The sequence below is a fragment of the Neodiprion pinetum genome, chromosome 1 (assembly GCF_021155775.2).
Source record: "Neodiprion pinetum isolate iyNeoPine1 chromosome 1, iyNeoPine1.2, whole genome shotgun sequence".
Taxonomy (NCBI): Eukaryota; Metazoa; Arthropoda; class Insecta; order Hymenoptera; family Diprionidae; genus Neodiprion; species Neodiprion pinetum.
Window position 1 is genome coordinate 33206118 of NC_060232.1, and position 24084 is coordinate 33230201.

Genomic DNA, 24084 nt, shown 5'->3' on the forward strand with positions numbered 1-24084 from the left:
CATATATCGATGATCGACGGTTACAAACGGATATTTTCACTCGAAGGATTTAAAATGACGCTTGGGTGACAGTGGACGACATCCACATTGCCGTTTTATAATTGAACTTATACAACTATTTCCGAAATAATCATCAAAGTGTGTTTTATTGGTGTATTTCGATAGTGCCACGTGAGATACCTTCATACCGTGTAACGTCGGTTTTTATTATTCGAAATGAAATCAATGCTCATTCCACTTCTGAATAAACATTATCACTGAGCTTGATCAGCTGAACTCTGAAAGTCACTTCAACATGAATTCCATCCATCGCAATATTTCAAATGATTTTGAACCACGGGAACTACCTAAGCAAGCTCCTCGCTTCGATGTAAGTATTGAACCATCTGTTTCATCAAAAACTTGATTCGGAGCTCCAATTTTTCTCAAAAAATTACCAAAGCTAGCCCCTTGCTTTGATGTAACTATTGGACCATCTGTTTTGTTGAAAACTCAATTTGGAGCTTGAATTTTATCCTCGAAATTTCAGAGCCCACCTGTTCCATCTGTTCCTGAGGTGTCGTTGATCTTTGATAAATCGCACGATGCAAAAGCCTTTGACTACAATGCTAGGAGATCACCGTCGATAGATAAGTACGATTCATATGCTACATGGAAACAAACCACACTAGCATCAACTGGATCAAACCTTGATCATATCACTCAAAAATCTCGTCATTCCGCTGGGTCACCATTAGAACGGTGTCACAGTCAAAGTAATGCTCATCAATTGCATAAGAATCTAGTAACTAATAAATCGCTAAGACATAGCAGGAGCGATCCAAGCTTGATAAAGCAGATTGATGCTTTGAGTACCGTGCAAGGATATAACAAAGATGTTTTGCAAAGTCGTCATACATTCTCTTCTACCGGAAATCATATGTCAAGAAACACTCCGCATAATCATGGTAATTTTGAGAATAATTTAAAACACATGGAAGGTGAACAACAGTATTTTGATAGAGGGAGGCAACAAAACATTACAAACACTCCTTATAAAAATGATGACCAACATTCTTTGACACATGCAAATTCTAATATGAGATCACAGCATCATAATCCTGATCCTACATACATGAACTGTGATCCTAAAATGCAAAAATTAGGTGTTAACCCTTATGCAAAGTCACCGAACAAATTGCAAACAGATCTTCTACATCCTGGTTTACAGAACTCCAGTTTTCATCCTGGAACATCGATGAATCAAAATTTTCATCGTAATATGTTCTCCGGATTTTATCAGGTTCCACCATACTGTGATTCAGAATATGGGTATCCTTATCCTCATCCATATTTACCAAATTATCAGGGTTCAAGGAATGAAAATGAAGACACTGTCAAAAATTTGCTACAATTGATAAACAACCAGAGTGAACAAATCAAATCCTTACAATCTCAAGTTGAAAGATTGCTTAAAATTCAAGAAGAGAGCCTCAAAGATCGGGAGAAGTGTAATTGTGCACGCAATATGGGTCTGGTAAATAAAAGCTGTGAACAGAATGCTCAGTTGAGTATTCAAACCACACATAAGAATCCTGGTTCTCCTTCTGGAAATACTTTACCATTGACTAGAGATGATTTAATAGTACCGCAAAGGCACAATGGCACTATAGAAAGGAATATGATTGGTTCAACAAATGTTAAAGAAAGTAAAATACATTCTGCTTGCGACTACAACAATCAAAACAATGATGGACGTTTAAACCAAGCTACCCGCGATGAGCAGTTGAAAAATAAAATTTTAGAACAAAAAGTTTCCATCGGTGTAATGACTAGCTACGAATTTACTGTACAAAACAATCCGTTTGCTTCAGAAGGTGAAGATCATCGACAGTATTATGGGCACACACAGGCGGAAATAGATAAAGAATGTCCACCTAACGAAAATGAGGGATTACCTGAGCACGGTGATATCTCACGAGCATGTCAAAATGTGTTTTCTAGAGTTTCAAATTTACCGTTAGAAAATATAATTGAAGACACCGAAAGTCATCTTTCCGTGAGTCAGCAGCCAAGTAGTGATTTTCATTCTAGTCCAACGATAGATGAATTTAAATCGTCAGAATCTGCAAATAGAAAGATTACAAAGAATGTTCCTGTTAGAAAAACTCCTGAAAGTAATACAAGATTATTGGATCATGAAAGTCCAGAATTTGCAGCAAGCAATAATCACTTTTCTACTCAGCAAAAGCAACACCAGGATATACAGGAACAATTAAAAAATACACGGCCATTACAAAGTCCAAAAAATGTTGAAAATATGTCGATAAAACAGAACCTTCGCACAGATCATTTTTCAAAACAATGCTATCCCATAGTGAGGTCTTCAGGATCTCTTGATCATCACGGACGAAATTCTAATGACCAACATTTTTTTACACAAGCTGGTGAAAAGACCATTTCTTCTCTTCCGCATAGATCAGCTACAATTGCTGTGAAGCAGCAACACAATCTGCCAATCTATAACTCATCCACGCAGCAGGAAGAATCAAATTCCCCTTACCGTTTTGAAGATCAAAAGAAAAATAAGAAAGTTGCCGGTCAAGACAGCCCTGGTAATTATTTTGAAAGTGAAGGTTCCTCTGGCCAAACTCATGAACCAAGATTGCTTCAACCTCCTACAACTTATATTAATGAAAGAAACAAAATTTTATCTCGAGCTAAAATGAGCCAGGAAAATGGCGTTGAAGAAAGTATAGTGCTAAACAGTGGAGAATTAGAGATAAACGAGCAACCTCCACCTAGTCCGGAGCCCAGCATACATGTTGAAATGCAAGAATATTCTAGTGACGAAGAAAGTGATAAACATGGGGGTGAAATTGGAATAGATAAGCAAACGCCTAAAGTTGGTTGGACATTTTATAATAACGTTTTGGGACAAGTCAATCAAATTTTGCAAAATTCTCCAATTACTAGAAACTTCAAGGAAAAGCCAGTAGACAAAAAAAATGGTATAGATGATTTAAGAAAAAAAGCAACAGTAGAATCAGTTAAAGTTACAACTATGGAACAATTAAGGCAGCTTGGAATTAGTTTTGCTGAAAATAATGATCCTGCAGATGTCAATGATACAAGTAATAAAAAGTAAATGAGTTTTTCAATATCCCGAGTTTTATACATTAACAATTATCTTATTTTAGAATTTCAGACACAGATTTTTGATTTATTCTTATATTTATACTCATTATTTTGCATGTACAAATCATGAAATTAATGACATTCCATTCTTTATTAGAGTTACTTTTGATTCATCCTACTACCCACGTTTGGAATATCGAGGCAATATGACTCAAGCGACCAGTACAATGTCTGAAACGGATACAAGCATGCATATGAATGCATTAGCATTAAAATACTTGAGTGACGAGCAACTTGGAGAACTAGCGTTACAGAAACATAGTGCAGAAACGCTTAAACATCTTATGGTCAGTAACGTTCAAGGCACCAATATGTCATTTGCTACTATGCGTTACCTCGAAAGATACCAACTTCTACCGACGAATAATAATCCACAACTTGACGGTGAGCAGTTATCGCTTAATTTTATCCTTTGAAATACAAATATTTTGGATGCTTTCATTCTTTATACTTAGTTATCCTTGAGATATACTGCAGGCTTTGTCTTACATTTCATCCTTTTTTTTTTACAAATGAAACGCCATTTTTCAGTTATCGTCATTGTTTGATGTTATCATGAAAATTATTTGCAGATCAACGGAGAGTCATAGATAAAACCAAGAATGAGGTACTGAGAAATCCGGAAAGACCGCCACTAAGTAGCCAGATGCCCAGAATGAGCTGCCCCAGTAAAATTTTGGACATTTCTACTTTGAAACAGCAGCCAAAATTACTTTAATATTGTTTACTCGTAATACCTTATTCGTGTATTAAGAAAACATATGACTTCTAGATGAAGTAATATGAATTTAAGATAGATAGGACAACAGAAAACAGAGCAAGTTCTTGTTCACGCACATGTACATAGCCCACTAAGCAAATTTTAACTGTAACCTTGTAGAAAAATGATAGCTTGTATTTGTAGTAAATTTAGTGAGATTTACGAACCGATTTAGTTTGCATCAGAAGACTTGAAGAGGTGAAATGCAAATTCATATTTTCTATTGCGAATTATAAGAATACCAGGAGATTCATCGAAGGTTAAAAAATCAAAAACGTAATTTAACAATAAATAGTTCAAAATTTATTATGCAACAGATACATAATTTAGCTCTGTGGCGTTTATTGAGATCTCCGTATCATATTACCAAAAATAAGTTTCTACAACACAATAAAATATCGCGATATATCATATCCTAACCAAACAACTTGCCTAAAATAAATGAGAATACTTCTAGATTGAATATTATGTACAAAGAATTATAATTTTGACTAATTATCGTATGTCTGTTTAAGTCTCGATCCTTTTTCTTGTGGAGTACAGTCTCCATATTCTTCATTGGCTAAAAATTGTTTTAAGCTATCTCTGAATCAAGAGTGACTCATTTTTTATTTGTGAAATTTCTGTACTTCTTTTTCAAAGCAACAAATATAAACCGAATAACTCTATAGTGACCATCGCAGACATGCATTAATAGTTTTGTACTAATTTAAAGCTACACAGAAAAGCTTTCGCCACATCCACACGTCCCTTTGATATTTGGGTTGTTAAACACGAATTCTGAGCTCAGCTTGTTTTCCACATAATCCATTTCTGTGCCCAGCAAGGACAATTGTGCCTTCCTGTCTATTATAACACGAACTCCATCCTGCACAACTTCCTCGTCTAGTTTATCCTTATGTGTTGCATAATCAAGAGTATAGCTGAGTCCGTTGCAACCCCGTTGCCGTACTCCCACTTTAAGACCAATCTGTAAACAAGTAAAATTTCATTACCTGCAGTTATATTAATAAGAATCCCCTAGTTTAGTGGAAGCCTGGATAAATAATAATGATAATTCATTTACAGTTCTGTTCGGTACTACAATGTATTAAAAATATTTATGGGTTCAACAGTAAGAATATTTGTGTTGCGAGATGTTATGGTTTAATTTTATTCATGCAAGGGAACGTAAAAATTTCTTATGACCTCTAACACAGAGATCAATATTGACAGTCAATGACGCAGTAATAATGAATAACAAGTGATACATATACAACTAAAAATTGCTGCAATAAGAGCATATATTTACTTACATGTGTCACTGTAATACGAATAGTGATAATAAATTTTGAAGCAATGCTAGAATAGCACCGTATATAAAGATGTATCAATTCTTTCAAAGAAAGGAAATGTAAAGTATTACGCATATTTTTTCATACGTTCTTTGAAAGTCACAAGATGCTAAATTCGGATTTTGTTTGTTCAAAATATTGTGAATTTAATTACGAAAAATTTGTATTTTTTTTATTTGTTTGCTTACATATTCGTTCTTATCCTTTAAAATCTCCTTGATTTTGTTCACAGCATTCTGAGACTGAAAAATTTTTAATGTTTGTCAAGACCAATATAATTTGACTTTGACAATAACTAGGTTAGGTAACGGGTACTATAATGAAGTATCAGTTTTCGAGACGATTACAACTTTTTTTTTAATGAAGAACTATTTCCATTTGGTCTATAAATGTCCAATAACTCACTAAAACCAATGCAGCTCGAGTGGGAATAATTCTACGGTTCTTGACGGCCCGTACAGTGGCAGCCGCTGCGATTCGCGACGCCATCTTTCTTGGCTACGTGACGTCAGTGTGACTTAAGAATTTCGTGAAATTTCGTAATTAAATGTAAGATTTATGAAAAGTGAAAAAATTGATTGTGGCGAGTTACTGAGGACTCGTAAACATGTGATATCGTTCGGATACTTAAGTAATTTGGGTTTTCGGTCAATACGTTGTGGTGCTGTAACGTTGACGTATTGATTTATATGTCATAACCTCACACTCGTCGATACAGCTGGGAGGGAAAAAAGTCGATAATATAGGCCAATTCGCATAATCTGACGGGTTGAAGATAAACGTTAAAAGTGCTTTGTGTAGGAAATTTTAAAAAACGGCGCATTTTGTAAAGTATGTCCATTCGGATTATTGACTTTAGCCTGTTTTTCGTAATTTCGCAGCAAAACCGTCGGTTGTATATAGAACAATCGTCCATTCAAAGGTTGCGTAAAGGTGACGTCACGCCATCCCAAATAAAATCCTCGTAAACTGCAACCTAAAAATTTCCACCTAAAATATACAAGTTATATCATTTTGCAGTTCGCCGTGCTGAAAGTGTAAAGTGAAAATCAATTGTTCAAGTGAACTTAGTGACGGTGTTTAACATTTCTCCTGAGAAATTCATTAAATAATTCCATGGCTGCGTGTGTATACGTAACGGCACAAAGAAGTGCTGCTGCGTCATAGCCCGTATGGTGGGGATCTTTGTTCCTCGATCAGATTTATCTAGATTGAAATTATCTGTTATTTAACCTCGATTTGGATAAATAAAAAACGAAATTAAATGATGATAAAGGTCGAATAAAACGACGAATAAATAACTCCAAACAATTATTCAAGTCTCCATCGCGGGATGCATGAATTCTTGACGACAACGAATCAACGAATGACGGCAGTTTTACGATGGACTTAGTCTCTTTTTTTAGAGTTTATCTATACGGAGAAAAGTAAACTTTTCTGAAAAATCAAAATACTTCAATTTAAAGTGAGACGCGGCATTAATAGGGAAAATGAGGTTAAGTAGCGGTATTTACAATTAATAAAGTTTTCATCGGTATGGGAGACATTAATTTCGAAATAATTATCTCGAAAGATAGATACGTATCTGATACAAGTCTATGGATCTGATCTCGTGATAAGTGGCGAAGTAAACGCAACCAGTCAGGAGTCGAGTCGGACGATGGTGGGGCGGGTCGCGAACGCGATGTCGTCAGCTTCGTGTCGGTTCGTGCGGCGGTGGGGGAAGGCGGAATTATCCGAAGGGGTTCGAAGGTGGCCGAAAGTCGCAAAGTTGGGGCCGATCGGTGCCGAAGGGGTGTTGCAGGGACAGTCGGACGCTCGACCGGTAGAGGAGCTAGTGGGCCGAAGTGCCGGGACGATGCACGGCGAGGAGGCACTCGGGAGGCAGGGAGGGCATGCGAGCGGAGCAGTTCAGTCGCCGCCATTGCTGGCCCCCCGCGCTCGAATTCGCGACACTCGTGCGTGGAGCCGATTTTCCGATAACCTAAGCTCCCTGCGAGGGCCCCAAGCGCGCCCTCCTGATGCAGAAATACTGCACCGAGCTCACGGAAAGATTGTTGAAATCCCTTGACAAGGAATACAATGTAAGTAAGGGAAAAACTTACCGTCACAGCGGGTCCATCCGCTCACCAACGGCTATCGGGCCTCTGTGGCGTGTGCGAGCTCTCGCACACCACCACAGAGTTGCTCAGATTCACAGAGAACTAGTAACATGTACGAAGGGATAAGGATTGATGTAACCTCAATGTGCAGCATCACTCTAGCATATATTCCAATACAGGGTTATATATACTTTTTTCAAAAAATATTCCAAACTCCAGTTACAGTTATTCAAGGGCAACAAATTTCACAACCACTACCCACCCTCATTGATGGGTCTTTCAAGTAACTACCATCGAAGTTGTATAAAAGTTCCTGTTTCATGTTGTACTTTCAATCCATCATCTCCGATATGTGCGTTGATTATTTATGATCAGTGTAAGTACAGTCCGTGGTGTTGAACGGTCAGCTGCTGTCTCTCGTTACTTTTGTCCAAAATGTTACATTGCTGTTTCTGGTAATACAGAGATGATTGCTATCAAGAATTAAAATTAATCCATATTACCGAGTTGATACAGTCTTCTGCCAATACACTCACATGTTGCAATCAAGTAGACAGTGTACACACGTATGATATTTTGACTCTTAGTGTTAGTCTTCCATAGCATTAATTTTTTCAACGACTACTAACTAAAAGCTGGTGAATAAATGAATTTTGTGCAGAGATGTTCAGTGCAAATGTACCATTCTATCCCCGTTGTATTTGTGCACGATTTTCTCATCTGCAGAGGGTTATATTCGGAGTATTTTCGAGGTTATTTCCTTGATAGCCTACAGATGATATCTATACATGTACCTTGTCTACATTCTACCTTGTCTTTTAGTATTTCTTCTTCTTTCTTTCCATAATGGTAGGAGATAAGTGTGAAAGGAAAAGGAACATTTCGAAATGCAGCTAATTGGATGCAAAATCGTCATGTATTAACGTTATATAGATATTATTATTTCACGTTACATGCATACACCCTGTATATGTTACTCAAATGTGTTTCCGTTGACATGAATTGTTTCCATGATTTTTTCAACAATTGTGACAAACATGGAATAATTTGCTATGGAAAATTTTTTGTGTTACTTATTTAAAATTAATTTCACTTCAAATATTCCGTGAAGAGAGTTCAGTTAAATCTGAAAATCCAAGAAGTCAGGGAATTTTAGTATTATCACGAAAGTCGGAGAAATTGCAATATAATATTGATATTTTTTAACCACGGTGTCTCTATGGGGTCATGCTAAAGTCACAGAATGGAGGTTAAATCAAGATCGGTCTGCATTTTACCGTTATAATCAGAATACTGCAACACACAATGACCTAATGGCTCTGCCAGTATGTTTTACCCTTCGAGGGTTGAGATCATAACATCTTATACCCTACGTATTATCTGAATAATTATAAACTAGCTTCATCCTAACTAATTTTTAATGGCTTTCTGGAGTTTAAATAGGCAGACTTTTTAAATATATATATACACACATAACTGATGCAATAAAGAATTGTTAGGTTTGCAATGCCTGACATTAGATGTTTGTGTTACGATTTACGGAGCATATTAAATTTTTCTACTTCAACACAAAAAATTATCTTGCAGATCTCTCAGGAGTTTTAGTTTAGATAAATTTTTTGCATGCAGAGCTTGCATAAATATTTTGAAAATTGTACTGTAAAAATGAATACTCGGTCCAGAAAATATAGAAATATCAAAAATTTCTGTAATTACAGTTAGTCATAGCTCTGATCAAGTATTTCTTGTTTTATTATCAGTTTTTCATAAGTAATTAGTTTGGGCGACCGACTAATATTGTACCCACTAATTTTTCAGGTTGTCGATATGGGAGCTGTTGTGGAAGTCATCACGGCCCTGGAAAAAACGACGATTACCAAAGAAGTGCTTGAGGTAAATTACATCAAGTGTCCTCTTACGAAAAATTATCCTTTACAGCAAATTCTGAGTATATAAGTATTTATCAATCGAAACAAGCATTTACTAATAATAAAACATTTGCATTAAACTCTCAATTCAATGGGGCTCAATTGATTGTACCAGATTACAGTTCATGTCTTAAAAATATGTATCATACTTCCAGGGGTGTTTAGTAAATGATAAAAATTTGATACATACGTTTTCTACAAGACACCGTTTTATTAACAAGTCATTTTAAAAAATGACTACATAGCAATGCATGATTGCTTGAACTCGACACATTTTTGTTCATTTAATTCATCATGTACAGGACTTGCTTCACAAAAACTTTAACCAATAACGCAACACAGAACTAAAATATTTGACTTTACAGTAAATTTCCTTAAAAATTTTGTCATAAAATTATCACTGTTCCTCTAATCTGTACATGCTAATTTACATGATTTCATTAATTATTTATATACCATATTTTAGATTTGGCAATACCACATGTGTAATTATAATTTTGTTTTATATCAAACATTATGTAGAATGTTTACCGGGGTGTCGAGTGACGGGGGAATCCTGGAAAGCTGGAAATTAAACGAGAATTTGAAAGTGCTACTGATAATATGAGAAATATCCAAGAATTTCGCATGGACATCGGGATTTGTGTCAAAGCTGGTGTTTTTATACCATTCTGCTAAAAAATGGTTCATAAGACTGGATATGATTGAAACATGTATAATTTTTTCCTAATTAAAAAATTGGAATTTTTGTATAGTTTATTGGATTTATGCATTTTCGAATTTATAACTAAATTATTCAGCAATTATAAATTAATGATACAACAGATAATAGGGATATGATTATCTGAGTGTAGAGTAATTTACTAACATTGATCGGGATTAAATGGGAATTTTCACATCAGGCATCACTAGACACCCTGTTATCACGTTTATTTATTCACTGCGCACATTATCTAGCATATTATAATTGCATTATTTACTTTTTCTGAATGTAAAAACAAAACAATAATAACGTTTACTTTGATAAACAAGTTCATTTTTTATTGTATTTGTAAACTTACCTTGCTATGCCGTGTGTGGATGGAAAAATTCCGCTTGCCCATCCATAATTAATTTATTAGTATATTTTGTGACAAAGCTATTCGATTAATATGTGGACTTCCAAGTCATGTCTACTTACTATGGAAAAAGTGTTTGTTGCAATACCTCAAGTTTGAAGTTAAAGTCATGTATTTTTTCTGGATTATGGGCTAAGATGTTATGTATTTCTCTACCAGGCGACATGTTTTGAGACAAGGTGGTGAAATTTGTTGGTTCTAACGGAAAGGACAAACGATATCACTTTGTTTCGATATATGCCAATTTATGTTGCTTAACAAGAAATTACTTGCCACATCAGGCGTCGAAACTTTAATATAGCCAATTGCACAGCTGAATATTCGCAAATACAGTATTATGTGAAGGCATACTAAATGGCTGGACCTTCAGTTCCTACATTATAAAACAACATGTGACAGTGGTACTTGATTGAGTTTTGTTTGTAAAAAAATACTGGCTGAAGTGTAATTGCATTTTGAACCCTGGAGATAAATGGATCTACCGATTTTCCTAGATACACGCCCGTACAATAAATTTCTGTAGTGTGATTACAAATAATAGTTTTGTATTGCACTTGCACATGGAATATTCCAACAGTTTAGATCTATAATTCCAATATCTCAAATAATTGCAAACGTTTGCTGAATTTCGGCAACTGTTGAATTCTTGAAATGTGATTCAATGTTCAGCTCCACTGTTATTTCCAGATCACAAGGCTTGGAAAATATATCAATGAGCTCCGACGTAAGACGAGCAACGATGCCTTGGCTAAAAGGGCCAAGGATCTGGTACGTCGGTGGCGAGATATGGTTTTGCCCTCAGCCCATACCACACCGCAGCCCACACTGGCTGATACAGCACCAGTGGCTCTTAATGGTGCAAAACCTCAAAGTCCAGCGTTGAGATCTTTAAAGCCTCAAAGCCCTGCCCTCAGAGGCCTGAAACCACAGAGCCCTTTAGTAAAGGATACAACACCATTGCGGGTTTGTTTCTGAATTTATTTTAATGTTATCGTTAAATTTGCTTCGCCTTCTCGATATATAATATGAAATAATATATAATAAAATGGAAGAAAGTGGAAAGTCACTGGAAAAAATGTAGTTTGTTTGAATGAATCGATCGTTGAGAAATATCTGAAATAATTTCAGGTGCTGAGTCCAGTTATATCAGTGCATAGTGACCATTCACGATCACCACATATAACTCCAAACAAACCTATGATCAACGTGACAACTAATCACAGACCAAACCTAGACGAATCTCCCAAAATCGGGCCGGCCATACAAAATCATGTGACAGACGCTGTCCCACGCACTCACAGTTCAAACAAACGTCTCCGAAAAGAGGATTCTGAAAATTCACACACAACTAGGACTCCTGCTGAACCGTTCATGAAACGACAGCGTTTAAATGGAGAAAATTTCAACAGTAGCTTAAATTCGCAAGTGCCTAGCCCTCTGTCAAAAGAGCGAATTCCCGAAAAGTCTGTGGAACCTATTGTGGAATCAGAAGTTCCTGTAGGACCTAAGAAAAGGGGCCGAAAAAAGGGAAGTAAGTCTGTAAAGAAGCAACAGCTGGTCGAAGATCATGTTAAAGAAAAGTTGGCCAGCATGTCACGAAATCCGAAATTAAAAACAACTCAAGAATTATTGGCTGACCTCCAAGCAAGAGGATCTCATTCAAATTCGATCGTGACATCTAGTCAGAGTAGAAAAGATCCACCTAGTACAGAAGATGTGTTGAGGAGTAATAGTGAACATGTCACAAAATATTTACAGTCGCAAAACGATGTCTTACGTGGGGCGGGTGACGGTGCTTTACAAACACGGTTAAAATCCGATGATAGTGATCACAAAGTATCGAGGTATCGAGATATAGGTGGCGGTGATGCTAATCTAAACCTAAAATCTCGAGAAAGTCCTTCGAGAACACCAAAGCACTTAACGGTGGAAGAGATTCTAGCAAAACTGCCACCCCTTGATCTAAACGCGATTGTTTGGAGTGATCCTGAAGATGAACAAGATGACAGCGAAATTATAGCGTGTCCGAAACGGGAGATATCAGCTGAAGATTTAGACATCCTTCATACGCAACAGGTGGAAGGTCTCAACGGCAATTTTCAGCCTAAGCTAACCTTGAATGTAGAAAATGGTAAGAACGAAGTGTCAAATATGGACGTAATGGAAAGGGTCGCGAGTGACTTGTCTACGAGTAAAATGCAAGATACTCCTAGCGATGGTACATATGGATCTACGAACGTGCAGAATAGTGATAATCGTGTCAGTCAAAAGGACAGAGAGTTTCGGGAATGGCACGAGATGCTGGCGCGGCCCAGCTACAATGACCAGATCCTCCACATATTGCCTTACGTTATAATTGATTAGTGATTTTTATTATCTATTCCCTATTAATTGATCAGTCGGTTGATTGAAACTATTTCTTTTAAATTTATGATAATTGATTATTATTATTATTATTATTATTAATTATTAATTATTATTACTGTATGTTTTTGGTTTGAGTAACGAGCTAGCCAGTAATGGTATGCAACTCCAATAGACTTCTGAAGCTCATTCTAAAGATGGATATATGCATATAGTTTATGTCGTAGCTAAAATTTATGTTGTTGATTATTTTGGAACTTTATCAGACAGCCTCCGTTTATGTGATTAAAACGAAAAAATTCTTACCCTCGATTGATTTGCGACATAATATAATTTTGAGTCGTATATTGATTAATGGGTAACATTTTACAGCTTAGCATCTAGATGGATGAGCTACAGATAGTATATTGTATGTATATATGTACTGGACCCTCTGATGTGGGAAAGAGATAGAGCGAGAAAAAGTGAAAGAGAGACAGAAACAAAACGACAAAAAACAGTTGTAAAGGAGCATCAAGACCTCGTTAAATTTTTTAAACATTAAGTTTTTTTCATACACCTTGTATATAGTATATTATAGTCCTGAATGATAATTTTAGCAGAAAGTATCCCCTTATAAATTATTAATTAAAATAACAGTGGATTAGCGATGACTAAACCACAGCTATGTAAGTTACTTTGAACAATACATGACTCGACTCAACAATCCTACGTTTATTTACAGTAGATTGATATTGAACTAACTTAATCCTTGTTTTGAGTTTACATACTTACGTTAAATGCTATAAAATAAAACTTTTTTTATGTCACTCAAGTTCCTCCTTGTCACGAATTAGCAGTACCATATTCTATAGTTATAGGTGATAGTGTCACTTGAATCCATGATTATACATTCATCGTAACCCTCATTTTCAGTCCACACTGTGCACCAGTTTTGTTCCATGTATATCAGTCATGTATTGTTTGACGTATAGTTCATACCAAGAATGATTTGAGAAAAAAAAAAGATAATCCAGGAAGCAAACTATTTAGCGAAATCCTGCTAAATAACAAAAAATATGTGCCGAGATTTCGAGTGTGAGAATGTACAATGAACGAACTCTAAAAAAATGCATGAGTGTTGTATGTTGGATATCAGCATGTGTGTATATCACAGTGAATACTGAATGAAGACCCAGAAATGTAACGGTATCAAAAGATGATGTGTCTTTTCCAAGAAACTGCATATTTCGGTGATAAAGCATCAACAAAGTTAACAAGACAGCCAATATACTCGCAATTTTTTAATTAGTGAGCTTGTCTTTTCTTTTCTTCCACTTGGCTAATGAGTAAGCCCAGGTAATGTCTGATAAATTTATGTTTAAATTCTCTGAGTGTAAATTTACCAGGTTAGCTTGTCTCTTTTTTTTTCTTTTCTTTTTCATTTCTATTATACTACCTTATGGTACTATCAATTATCAAACATTCTAGAGTGCTAGTATTAATATTTAGGTTTAAATTCGAAGGTGTATCAATTGGCTGGGCCAATTACTAGCTATTTGTCAACGAATTCCATTCAATACTGTGCTCAACGGCGTTGTTATAAATTAATTGGCAGTTCGTTCCAACGGTTGAAAAATAAATGTTAATTTTCCTGTATTCTGCTTTTACTTTTTGGTCTCACGAGGCACCCTGTCTGACGGTAAAATTATTGCCTGATAAAATTGGAGTTCATAATTGGATTCAAGAAATAGTTGATGTACGAAGTAGTTTTGAATTAATTTAGGTATCTAGCAGGAACAGTGACACATTTCAGCAAACACAGTGAATCCCTGGGTAGTTGGTCGTTTTTATGAGTCCAGCCATTTTTCTTTTTTTGTTAATTTTTTATTCAATATTTCGTACACGTAATTTATCAATCTTTGTTAACATTTATGTTAACAAATCACTTGTGCCAATGTTACCCTATCGTTTTCACTCAAAGAATTTTGCGTGTATGGATTCAAACATAAGTACATAAAAAATTATGTAACATGGCTGACTGACTAAAATAATTGGAGTATTATCGGTCATGATTTAAGTTGAGCAGAACTCTTTCAGATTTTCGGTTGGAAATATTTCAATAATGATGAAGCGTTGACTTGCATACTATTTTTTAAAACAGTTTTGACAGTTTTATTAAATTACTTAGGTCGTATGTGAAAACATGTAAATTGAACACCAATTTTGAATACTGCATTATGTGTAAAAGATAGGATCTCGACTACAACATTGCGTTGTACTTCAATGCTTGGAGAAAAGAGACTGTTGATATTGTTCAAAATTTCTCATTTCATCACTTTGGTCAGCAGTTCACTATATTTGATATTTGTAAATAACTTGTAGAAGAACATCGTCTTTAGAAGCCTCGTTAACTGTAAAAATATACCTACAGACTATTACCGAGATATATTAATTATTGAATAAATATTTTTCATATCTGCAAAGTAAACTATTCGTTCTCTCTGTCATGATCAAAGATGTCGGCTTCTGAAATGCAAGTTCTTAGTTGATTAGATTTAATAATATAACGAACTGATTGTGATAATTTGTGTCTGATTTCAGTTGAAATATGAAATCTATGCTTCCTTGTTGAAAAGAAAAAATGTGAACACTGGCTGCTATGCAAATGGATACTGAATTACAGTTGACTTGCACAATCAAGTAACTGCAATTATATACCCTATAGTGAGTTTTTCATTTAATAGAACAATACGTTTGAAATATTTAAAGTAAATTTATTGATTTTCACATTGACCGTAAATGTTGTTCAAAGTAATATTAAACACATATAGCTAGTGCACACAAAGAAAACTTTTATTGATCGGATAGATATTTCACGCTTACTGATTTTATCTAATTTTCAAAATAAACTTTAGCCTTCCCATGTTTTTGGATACTTGAACGCTTTTGAGAAACCGACTTCCGTGCTTTCTAATGATATTGTTATATTTTTCGGAGTTTGCCATAATACGATATTATACGTCAAATTCCCACAACACAAAATTAAAAAGATCACCACTTCACTCCACCCATTGGGTCAATTGACAAATCACAAAGTGGTATAATCTTTATTGACTGATTAAGCTGGTCGTATAACATGTATACATACCCATTAATAAGGTGTATAAATGCAAAATTCTTGCTTGTAAAAAAATATCACAGACAGGGCTTCAGTATTGCTAAATGTGAGATGTATATTTTTACTGAATATTTATATTGATTTTGGATATCAATCTTCTGTTATTCTAGAGAAACATCATTGATTTGATTACAGTTTATCATCGATGTCGACACCAATCGCTGTTGAAAATAAAAATAAATGTTTATGCAAAGTATCAATTAAATCAGAAAACTTTCTTAATAGAGGAATTCAAGTTTTTGTGGTGCAGTTGTCGAAATAAACTTATGCTGATGAGTATTAATATTGATAAATGCTATACTTATTACACACTCCAATACTGATGATAAATCTGGCAGAGGACACTTACTGTATGGACAAGTTTGTATTCTGGGACAAACATTGGATTTATACACCTGGTTAATATGAAATTTTTTATTGCATGTCACTTCACACCGCTGCTTCAAAAAAAGACTGAAACACATCAGTAGTAACAGTAATATTCAATTTTATTCCAATATATAGTTTGGTACATATAACACGGAACTAGTTTGTTCTTATAACTGATTGTCAATAAATACAAGCCATTCTGACGGAAGTCAGACACCAGGTTTCTATTGAACCAACATTTAATGTGTAAGTCGCAGGCAAACTAGCTATACAACATATCCAATATCAAATACGTTGCATTCGTTTTCTAAGTCGCTTGCAACCCGTTATACATATTTTACTGCAGTTTGAAATCATTCGTAGTATGAGCTGTGAATGCTCTAAAAATAGTATTAATCCTCGAAACGTAAGTCCTGTGCCTTTCGTGCCTCTGCATTATATTACAATCTGGCACTGAAGAGATATGCAATGACCAAATTTACCATAAAATAAAGTAAAAAAATTGTACAAACGCTAAAACATTTCAATTACTTCAATTTTCAAATTCTGTTGTGAAGAAATACATGATTAACTGTGCTTTGGAGTTAAGTGTTCTTGCTGCTACTGCTGCAAACATTAGAAAATAAATGAGAAATAAAATTTTAAGACTGTTTGCAGTAAAAATCTTTCCACTTGATACTTTCCTTACAGAATAGAGCGAAATCTGTGGTTTTAGTGGCAATGCGTATCGAATCAAGTGCAGCGAATATTGTCTGAAAGAACTGCTATTGCAACTCATTAATTTATTTATATTTTTAGTTTCTAATAAATGGCAGCACATTCTAGAAAAGTCAAGCCGCAAACCATTTTAGATATGATATTTGGGACAATCGTGGATCATTTATAGCAAAACATGATTTGTCACAACACATCATTAAAAATTAGTTATGTTGAAGTATTTTCTGATAACACGCTGTCACCGTGATTTGCGTAAGAGATTTTAATCAGACAACTATAATACATTGTTCAATTCCTACAAGGGTTTACCACGCTTATTTTCTTTGTATACAAATCCAGCATTTCTCTGATTAATATTCATTGTAGGTGCGGTGTACATGACTAGAGTTATTGCGGAAAGGCAATTGGTTTATCAAGTCTATTGGAGAACGGTGTGTAACATATTTACTAAGTAATGTAATAATAAGTTGAAACAACGTCAATCAAGGTAGGTAACGGTTTTATTTTTATTTTCACCAATATCAAAAGTTAAAATATATACAAAACTTTGGACAAGGCACTAAGAGCTTACTGCGAACTTGAAAGTTATATACAGTTCAAGGTAATATATACTTCAAAACACAGTTATTTTAAACACAATTTACGAAATATGTACGTATAACATTACACTAATAAAAGGGTGTATTTGAATTTTTTTATCGAAAAACTGAAGTACAACCTCGAGGTTACCGTTTAATTTCGACATTCGCACATGCCTTCAAGTTGTACATGCAAACTAAATTATAATGTTCTCTCTTTTAAGAAGCGCACATGAGAGTGGTTGGTTCAATACACATAATAAATACAGGACTTAGTGCTAATAGAAATTAGTAAAGAGCTATTGGATTTATATAGACGGGGAAGATATTTAATTTTTTTATAGATCCCATTTAGGATGTTGATAAAATGGCAAAGAAAATGGGTATTTCACTGCCATATTACTTTTAAAAATATGAAATATTTTACGTTCTATTGCGAATACTTATCACTTCATTTCTACGATTATATACGAAGTGTTGCACACTTGGTTCGAATTTGATTACTCTAAAGTATAATCATTCCTATGGTAATTGCTCTGTAAAGACTACACGTTTAGATTTCCAAATGATAAAATCTATTATATTCTCAGAGAATATTATCGGCGATTTTCTTTATGTCAAGATTTCTGAATCCTAATTATGTATATGCATCATTAGTACATTGTATAATTAAAAAGTTGCCCAAAATAACACTCCGAAATGCTGAGTAAATTTCAGTTTTAAATTAATTATTAGTTTCCAACTACACTGTGTGGGTAAAGTTATTAGATACGTTAATATTTTATAACGAAATAGAGACGTTTCCATATTTTTTTATGCTAACAGTAAAAAATATGGAATGCCCGAGAATAAAATTTAAATGAATAATTAAATATATTAAATACAATGTATCATTGTGAGAATCATTCAACATCTGGATAGCTAGCAAACAGCTAGCGATAATAACTGTTATCATGAGATCTGCTTTTTGTAATTTGTCTGGTTAAGAAAGTTATCACCAAATGTAATTTTGGAACTGGTATAAGTATGAAAAGGACCTTTCATTGAATGAGAAATATTGTGTGTTTGTTCCAGTTGAAATCTGACCTATAAAACTTAAAGTTATACCTCATCAGAGTCCTGCTCTGCCGATTTTACAAAAAATACAAGATAAGCAGTCATTTGGGCTGCAGACAAAGCTTCTTCTTCTGTCATGGGTGCTACATCCATATCGTTGTAATGATACCACTGATTTCCATGCCTGACGTAACTGGTGTAGTGTCCGCAGTCCATGGTGCCACCGGCATGTGCTATTATGCAAATTGGCTCATACGCAGTTGAATTTTTGGGTGCATCATTTCTGTTAACAGCAGATTTGAAACTACTTATTAATCAATAGAAATGTAACAAGTTTAGATATAATATTGCTAATTTTAAGGGTTGAAAAAGACGAAACTTAAAGGGGCTATTTTTGTTTTTTAGATACTCACAAGAATGTTGCACCAAGATCCAAATTCTTTGGTATTGTAACATCAGTGCTTATTTTAGAAAATATTCCTTCACTGGACATTCCATACCTATTCACCTGTAGGGTCAAAATGTTGGGTTGACGCCTAAATGTGGTACGCATTATATGAACATCGTGTTTGCATGTTCCGCAGGTTAAATGTCTCTCTTCTGGTGCAAAAATATTCTCTACGGCTCTTTGCAAATCTATTGGTGCCATAATATCGTCTGAAGGAATGTCGACAAAAAGCATAAGGTTGTCTACTTTTTTTTGGCGATGCTTCTGACATCCTTTACAAGTATAATGTTCCATTAAATGGAGCTGGAAGTTCTCATCAACAGGATTTTTATGCAACATTGTCTCATCATTTGTTGGTGCCAATGGTGGTGTGTGCACTTTGTAAGAGGGATCTGATGGGTTGGACAATTTACGTAATTTGGGACTTAGCAAATCATTAATGCTATGACTCAAAGCTAGTTTTTTTAATTTAGGGCTTTGGTTAGGATCTCCAAGACTGTGGCTCCTTTTCATACCGTTATTTTGTGGTATAGAAATATCTGCTAACGGTTGTCTTTTGTTAGGTGTTTGAGGTGTCTTCAATACTTTATGGGAATCTTGCTGATTTTTCGGTACATTTTCCATCTCGTTTACACCTTCTTCAGCTGAAATCAACTTTCCTAAGTCTGATTTAATATGGTTTAGCAGAATCATGAGAAATTCAGATACATCTTGTTGACGCTCTGAGGGGTATGTTTCATCAAGTACACCAAGTTCTTCTTTTAATAACCTGAAAATCACATCATGATTTGAATTTCATTGTATTCATTTAGGTCGAATTCTCACTATGCTTCAGGTTTCTCTCTACGTCATCTCCATATTTCAATAACTATTTAGAATGTGAACTATAAAATGTAATACAGAAGTGGAAGAATCTAGATGAATCCAAACAATAACATTCATTTCGAAGAATGGTTCGTGATCTGCTTCAGAAAAAACTTGAACTATAAAACATTATGAAAAATATAGTAAAAGCAGTACAGAATAGCAGTCATGTCATTTTAAAAAAATGAGAAAAGTGGTCACTCAAAATTGATTATTATCCAGTAATTATAATATAAATGGTTGCTAATAGCAGAGCCTTTGACTTCGAAGCTGCATATAGTGAAAGTTTTCACTCACAACAAGCAGTGACTAGATTGTTGGTGAATAATGCTAAAACCAAGAATGTGATAAAAGTCTTAGTTTCCGTTTAAAGTGACTAAACGTTTTTTGTTCAGTGTCATTATCTGCTCAAATGCACAGAAATGAAGATTGTACTATTTCAAGGAGGAATGCACACCGATATATTTTTGGAACACAAGATTTTTCAAGTTGTATTTCACACCGATGTAACCAGTGCAGTAAGTCAAGTAATTATTTTTGTCTCAAATTTGCTGTAGTTACACAATTAAAAAAGGTGTAATACTTCATAATCATCACACTCGAGTTTTATGACTATTTGTAATAAGATTACATTGAAGCCTCAGGAAAAGGAACACAATTGTGATTACTTCTCTGAAAACTGTAATAAAATTTACATTTTTTAATGTAAAAGGTCAAGTTTAAAAAAACGCTATGTAGTGCTAGTGTCAAAGTAGTTGATATGAATTGCCAATAGATCGATGATACACTCACTTTATAGTTTGATATGCCTTTTCCCTTCCACTGGTACCCTTCATCCAATGTACTTTGGTAGTGATCAAATATTTTGTTAATTTTGAACAATCCTGCAAGTTGTAGTGGTGGAATGTATCTAGCAGGGGCATGGCAAATAATGCTTGCAAGGTTGCATTTAACCAACATCTGTTTTCTCCAGGTGGGTTTGGGAATCCAGTTAAGTGATATGGTTCTTGTAAATTAGTTTCTGTAAGCAACCTGTCATCTGGTACTTTCAGTATTTCCAGCCGTTTAATGCTGCCAAGGGAGGTTGATCCACTTTCTTCAAGATCATCCCCATTCCAGGGATTGAACATTTCCTCCGGAATAGCAGATGCATCAAAATTATTGTGGGCGGTACATATTTCCTGGAGATTCGGCACAACAGGATTTATGATGACTGCAACCTTTGGAGTTGAATTCACAATGTGTTTGCTCGTTTTTGATTTTGGTTGATCATTTGTGTTTAATGAAAATATATTTATAGAATTTTCCGATGAGTTTTTTAAATTTTCAACCGCTCTTGCTATCTTTGACTTTATACCAATGGATGAATTAGATTTGGACTGATTTGGATTTTTTTTTGACAGTGAAAGTGGTGTTGTTGCTGTCGGTCTTTGGGCAGCTGATTTTTTATAGAAACTTTCTGTGGTAATCAAAGCATTCCCAAAACTACTATTTGCTTCAACAGTACTAATAGATGCCGGGTTTGTACACTTTGTGGCTTTTGAAACAGGAGTTTTCGGACTAGTAGACTTGCTTTGCACCTGTATTTCTGCGGTGTTGAGCACATTCATAGATACTGGCTCTGAAGTTGCTCCAGAACTAGGCTTGATTATCGTTAACTCAGACCTCAAAATAGTTCCATCATCTTTTTGAATTTTCCTATGAATCGGTTTTTTAACTATTGGTCGAATACTTATCTCATCTGAATTCACAAAGGGCATCAAAGAGCAATTTTTTGATTCTGTGTGGTCACTTTTGACTGCTCCATTTTTTGTTGTTGGAGCAGTATTATCGTGTACTTCTACGATAAGATAAACGTCATTACACTTTCTCATGGAAGTGGCATCATTTGTTTTGTTACTATCATTTTTATGTGTGATATCGCTAGGTGTTTGATGATAATTATTTCGATCAGCAATGCCCGTGTTACCTATAGTCTTCTTTATGGGTGTCAAAGTGATTTCACTACTATTGAGATTTAAATTTAAAGATAAATCTTCCGTAGGACTCGGAATTAATTTCTTTCGAGCGCTACAAGGACCTTGATGATTACGTCTCCGCTTAGCAGATTGCGTTATTCTTGCATTCCAGGTACAACTGGTGTCAACCACTGTTTAAAAAAAAAAAGCGATAAGCTATCAGTATTTATAGGAGACACCATTTCCATCATATTAAACAAAAATTTGAAAATTTAAATTAAATTATATGGTGATTTGTTCAGTGAGTAATTAAAGATTCTTTTAAATTCTTAATGTAATTCTGCACTAGTATCTCAGCTGTTACTTAAAGTTTTTGGACACATTTGTTATATCGCTGTAGGAAATTGTCATTGCCTGAAAGTATACCGATTCAGACAAGTCACGTATCCAGAGGTATAAAATAGGAACAAAATAAATAACCAATGAACAAATTTTTCCGGGCTAAAGACGAAGATTGATTAGTGCTTAATGGAAAGTCAATGTTAATGGAAAGTTCATTTCAAGTGTAAAATGGTATCGCAATGACGTAGCTCTCGTAACATTACCAGCAGGACTTCTGCGAATCAGTGAAATGAGTAGAAATACAACAGTGGTGAAAAAAATCACGTTATCATCTTATCCTTGTCAACAAATCCCGTTATTCAAGAATCATTGTTGACAGAAAGAAAGAACATGTTAGCTGACCCACATAAATGAAATTGAGGTTAGGTAGGTTTGTATACATACTGATATTGGGTGAAGTTGGTGACGTGGTAGTGGCTTTTGGCCGTATATTTCGGTGAACCGCTGCTGTTGCTACGCTCAACATCTTTCGCAGTTTACAAAATGCTTCCGACGTTTCCGAAATATGCAACCCGGGTATTGCTGTGGCACGTTGGACGTGTTGCCAATTCCTTACGTTTTCCAGTCGTTCAGTGTCTCGTTGATAATAATGCCACGTTAAGTATTGTGGTGCACGGTCAAATATTTATCTACAAACCGTTCGCGTTTTCTTGCATTCTTCGACAAAATTTGTGGAAAAATACACAACACACAGCACCCGGCACCAAGCAACGAGCGTGTGCGTTTTGGCGCCCGAAAATAATCCACTCCTTTCCGGAATATTGGCGGGAAATATCTCCCAATTAGGATACTGGGTTAAACAGAATCAGCCAACCATCAGCTCGGACGGCATTGGACGCGATCTATGGGAAAATTGCTTACGAGACGTCACTATACAATACCATGACGTAACCCGATTGTCACCGAAGTTTCTCGAAGCTTACCGAATGTATGAGACATTAGCTGCAGTATGTAGACTGGAGTAAAGGTGTCCCATCTCTGTACATTTGATCCGGCATCAACAACTCCAATGGCGCTGATATTGCAGATCCAATGAGTGGTGGGGAGAAATTTTCAAGCCCTTAGAGATGGCTCTTCTAGGGATCGATTCTGTAATTTCATTTTTGACATTTCCCACCGTCCATTAAAAGACTAATACTGTGGGTTATTTTGCGTAACTAGTTTGCCGGTTTTGGCCGGGTTTGGGAGTATCAGCAGTATCACGTATTATCAACCAAGCAACTAACCACGCCGTAAATATATCGTTGCAGAGTGAAATTGCAAAGTTGAGAAAATCCCGTTCAAGAAATATTCCTAAGTGGTTGGAGAATTCATACTTTGCCTAACGTCGCATGTTACGGCAATGCTCTAAACGTTTAATCGCGCTGTGTGTAGCTTACGTGGTGTTTTCACCCGGTCGTCGAGACCATAGAGATATATAAAATAGAGCGTAATTAATGGTGTAAGCGTCCCGTGAACGGATTCGAATCAGTTCTCTAAAGGACAGAAGATAATAATTTTGGCTCTCTCTGTCCCTCTACCCATCGAGTTGGGGCCAGGAGAGGGGAAGCAGAGGGGAAGAACAGCTTTAAAATCTCTTCCGAGCGCTGTGCGGCATCAGTCGCAATCAGTCGTTTCCGAGCAATCGAAGCAAGATCATGTACTTTCAGTATTAATTCAACGTTCAAACCGCGTTGTTCAGGTTGTGTGACATTGTTCGATCAGTGTATTTCCACCATGTTCATCTGTAAATAACACAAGAGGAGTACC

General features: G+C 35.3%; 4 protein-coding genes across 5 annotated transcripts; 2 read left to right on the top strand and 2 right to left on the bottom strand.

The window, feature by feature from the left end:
• Nucleotides 1-12: 12 nt before the first annotated feature.
• On the top strand, nucleotides 13-4491 carry LOC124210693 (putative uncharacterized protein DDB_G0286901). Its single transcript, XM_046608936.2, has 4 exons — nucleotides 13-370; nucleotides 530-3123; nucleotides 3275-3561; nucleotides 3750-4491. The coding sequence occupies exons 1-4, from the start codon at nucleotides 296-298 to the stop codon at nucleotides 3893-3895; spliced, it is 3102 nt and encodes a 1033-aa protein (XP_046464892.1). The 5' UTR covers nucleotides 13-295; the 3' UTR covers nucleotides 3896-4491.
• Nucleotides 4218-5890, bottom strand: MagR (Iron-sulfur cluster assembly 1 homolog MagR). 2 transcript variants are annotated; one of them, XM_046608963.2, is made up of 3 exons: nucleotides 5677-5890; nucleotides 5460-5513; nucleotides 4218-4907 (listed from the first exon to the last, which is right to left on the bottom strand). In XM_046608963.2, the coding sequence occupies exons 1-3, from the start codon at nucleotides 5758-5760 to the stop codon at nucleotides 4653-4655; spliced, it is 393 nt and encodes a 130-aa protein (XP_046464919.1). In that variant the 5' UTR covers nucleotides 5761-5890; the 3' UTR covers nucleotides 4218-4652. The 2 variants fall into 2 exon arrangements, with proteins under 2 accessions (XP_046464919.1, XP_046464920.1); XM_046608964.2 differs by lacking the exon at nucleotides 5460-5513.
• Nucleotides 5891-6081: 191 nt separating this feature from the next.
• MED26 (mediator complex subunit 26) lies at nucleotides 6082-16226 on the top strand. Its single transcript, XM_046608947.2, has 4 exons — nucleotides 6082-7355; nucleotides 9192-9266; nucleotides 11107-11382; nucleotides 11548-16226. The coding sequence occupies exons 1-4, from the start codon at nucleotides 7293-7295 to the stop codon at nucleotides 12781-12783; spliced, it is 1650 nt and encodes a 549-aa protein (XP_046464903.1). The 5' UTR covers nucleotides 6082-7292; the 3' UTR covers nucleotides 12784-16226.
• Nucleotides 16227-17511: 1285 nt separating this feature from the next.
• On the bottom strand, nucleotides 17512-23061 carry LOC124210697 (uncharacterized). Its single transcript, XM_046608940.2, has 4 exons — nucleotides 22720-23061; nucleotides 20768-22124; nucleotides 19077-19880; nucleotides 17512-18946 (listed from the first exon to the last, which is right to left on the bottom strand). Exons 1-4 carry the CDS (start codon nucleotides 22799-22801, stop codon nucleotides 18709-18711), a joined length of 2481 nt encoding a protein of 826 aa, XP_046464896.1. The 5' UTR covers nucleotides 22802-23061; the 3' UTR covers nucleotides 17512-18708.
• Between the last annotated feature and the right edge of the window lie 1023 nt (nucleotides 23062-24084).

What these genes read in the sequence shown, in the direction of transcription:
- LOC124210693 (XM_046608936.2), top strand. Translation starts at nt 296, where the DNA reads ATGAATTCCATCCATCGCAATATTTCAAATGATTTTGAACCACGGGAA. An exon ending in AGCAAGCTCCTCGCTTCGAT is followed by an intron (nt 371 to 529) that starts GTAAGTATTGAA and finishes TCGAAATTTCAG; the next exon opens with AGCCCACCTGTTCCATCTGT. An exon ending in TAATAATCCACAACTTGACG is followed by an intron (nt 3,562 to 3,749) that starts GTGAGCAGTTAT and finishes AATTATTTGCAG; the next exon opens with ATCAACGGAGAGTCATAGAT.
- MagR (XM_046608963.2), bottom strand. Translation starts at nt 5,760, where the DNA reads ATGGCGTCGCGAATCGCAGCGGCTGCCACTGTACGGGCCGTCAAGAAC. An exon ending in CTCGAGCTGCATTGGTTTTA is followed by an intron (nt 5,514 to 5,676) that starts GTGAGTTATTGG and finishes AAAATTTTTCAG; the next exon opens with TCTCAGAATGCTGTGAACAA. An exon ending in TAAAGGATAAGAACGAATAT is followed by an intron (nt 4,908 to 5,459) that starts GTAAGCAAACAA and finishes ACTTGTTTACAG; the next exon opens with ATTGGTCTTAAAGTGGGAGT.
- MED26 (XM_046608947.2), top strand. Translation starts at nt 7,293, where the DNA reads ATGCAGAAATACTGCACCGAGCTCACGGAAAGATTGTTGAAATCCCTT. An exon ending in CCCTTGACAAGGAATACAAT is followed by an intron (nt 7,356 to 9,191) that starts GTAAGTAAGGGA and finishes CTAATTTTTCAG; the next exon opens with GTTGTCGATATGGGAGCTGT. An exon ending in AGGATACAACACCATTGCGG is followed by an intron (nt 11,383 to 11,547) that starts GTTTGTTTCTGA and finishes AAATAATTTCAG; the next exon opens with GTGCTGAGTCCAGTTATATC.
- LOC124210697 (XM_046608940.2), bottom strand. Translation starts at nt 22,801, where the DNA reads ATGTTGAGCGTAGCAACAGCAGCGGTTCACCGAAATATACGGCCAAAA. An exon ending in ACCAACTTCACCCAATATCA is followed by an intron (nt 22,125 to 22,719) that starts GTATGTATACAA and finishes TTTTTTAAACAG; the next exon opens with TGGTTGACACCAGTTGTACC. An exon ending in GATCTTGGTGCAACATTCTT is followed by an intron (nt 18,947 to 19,076) that starts GTGAGTATCTAA and finishes TGCTGTTAACAG; the next exon opens with AAATGATGCACCCAAAAATT.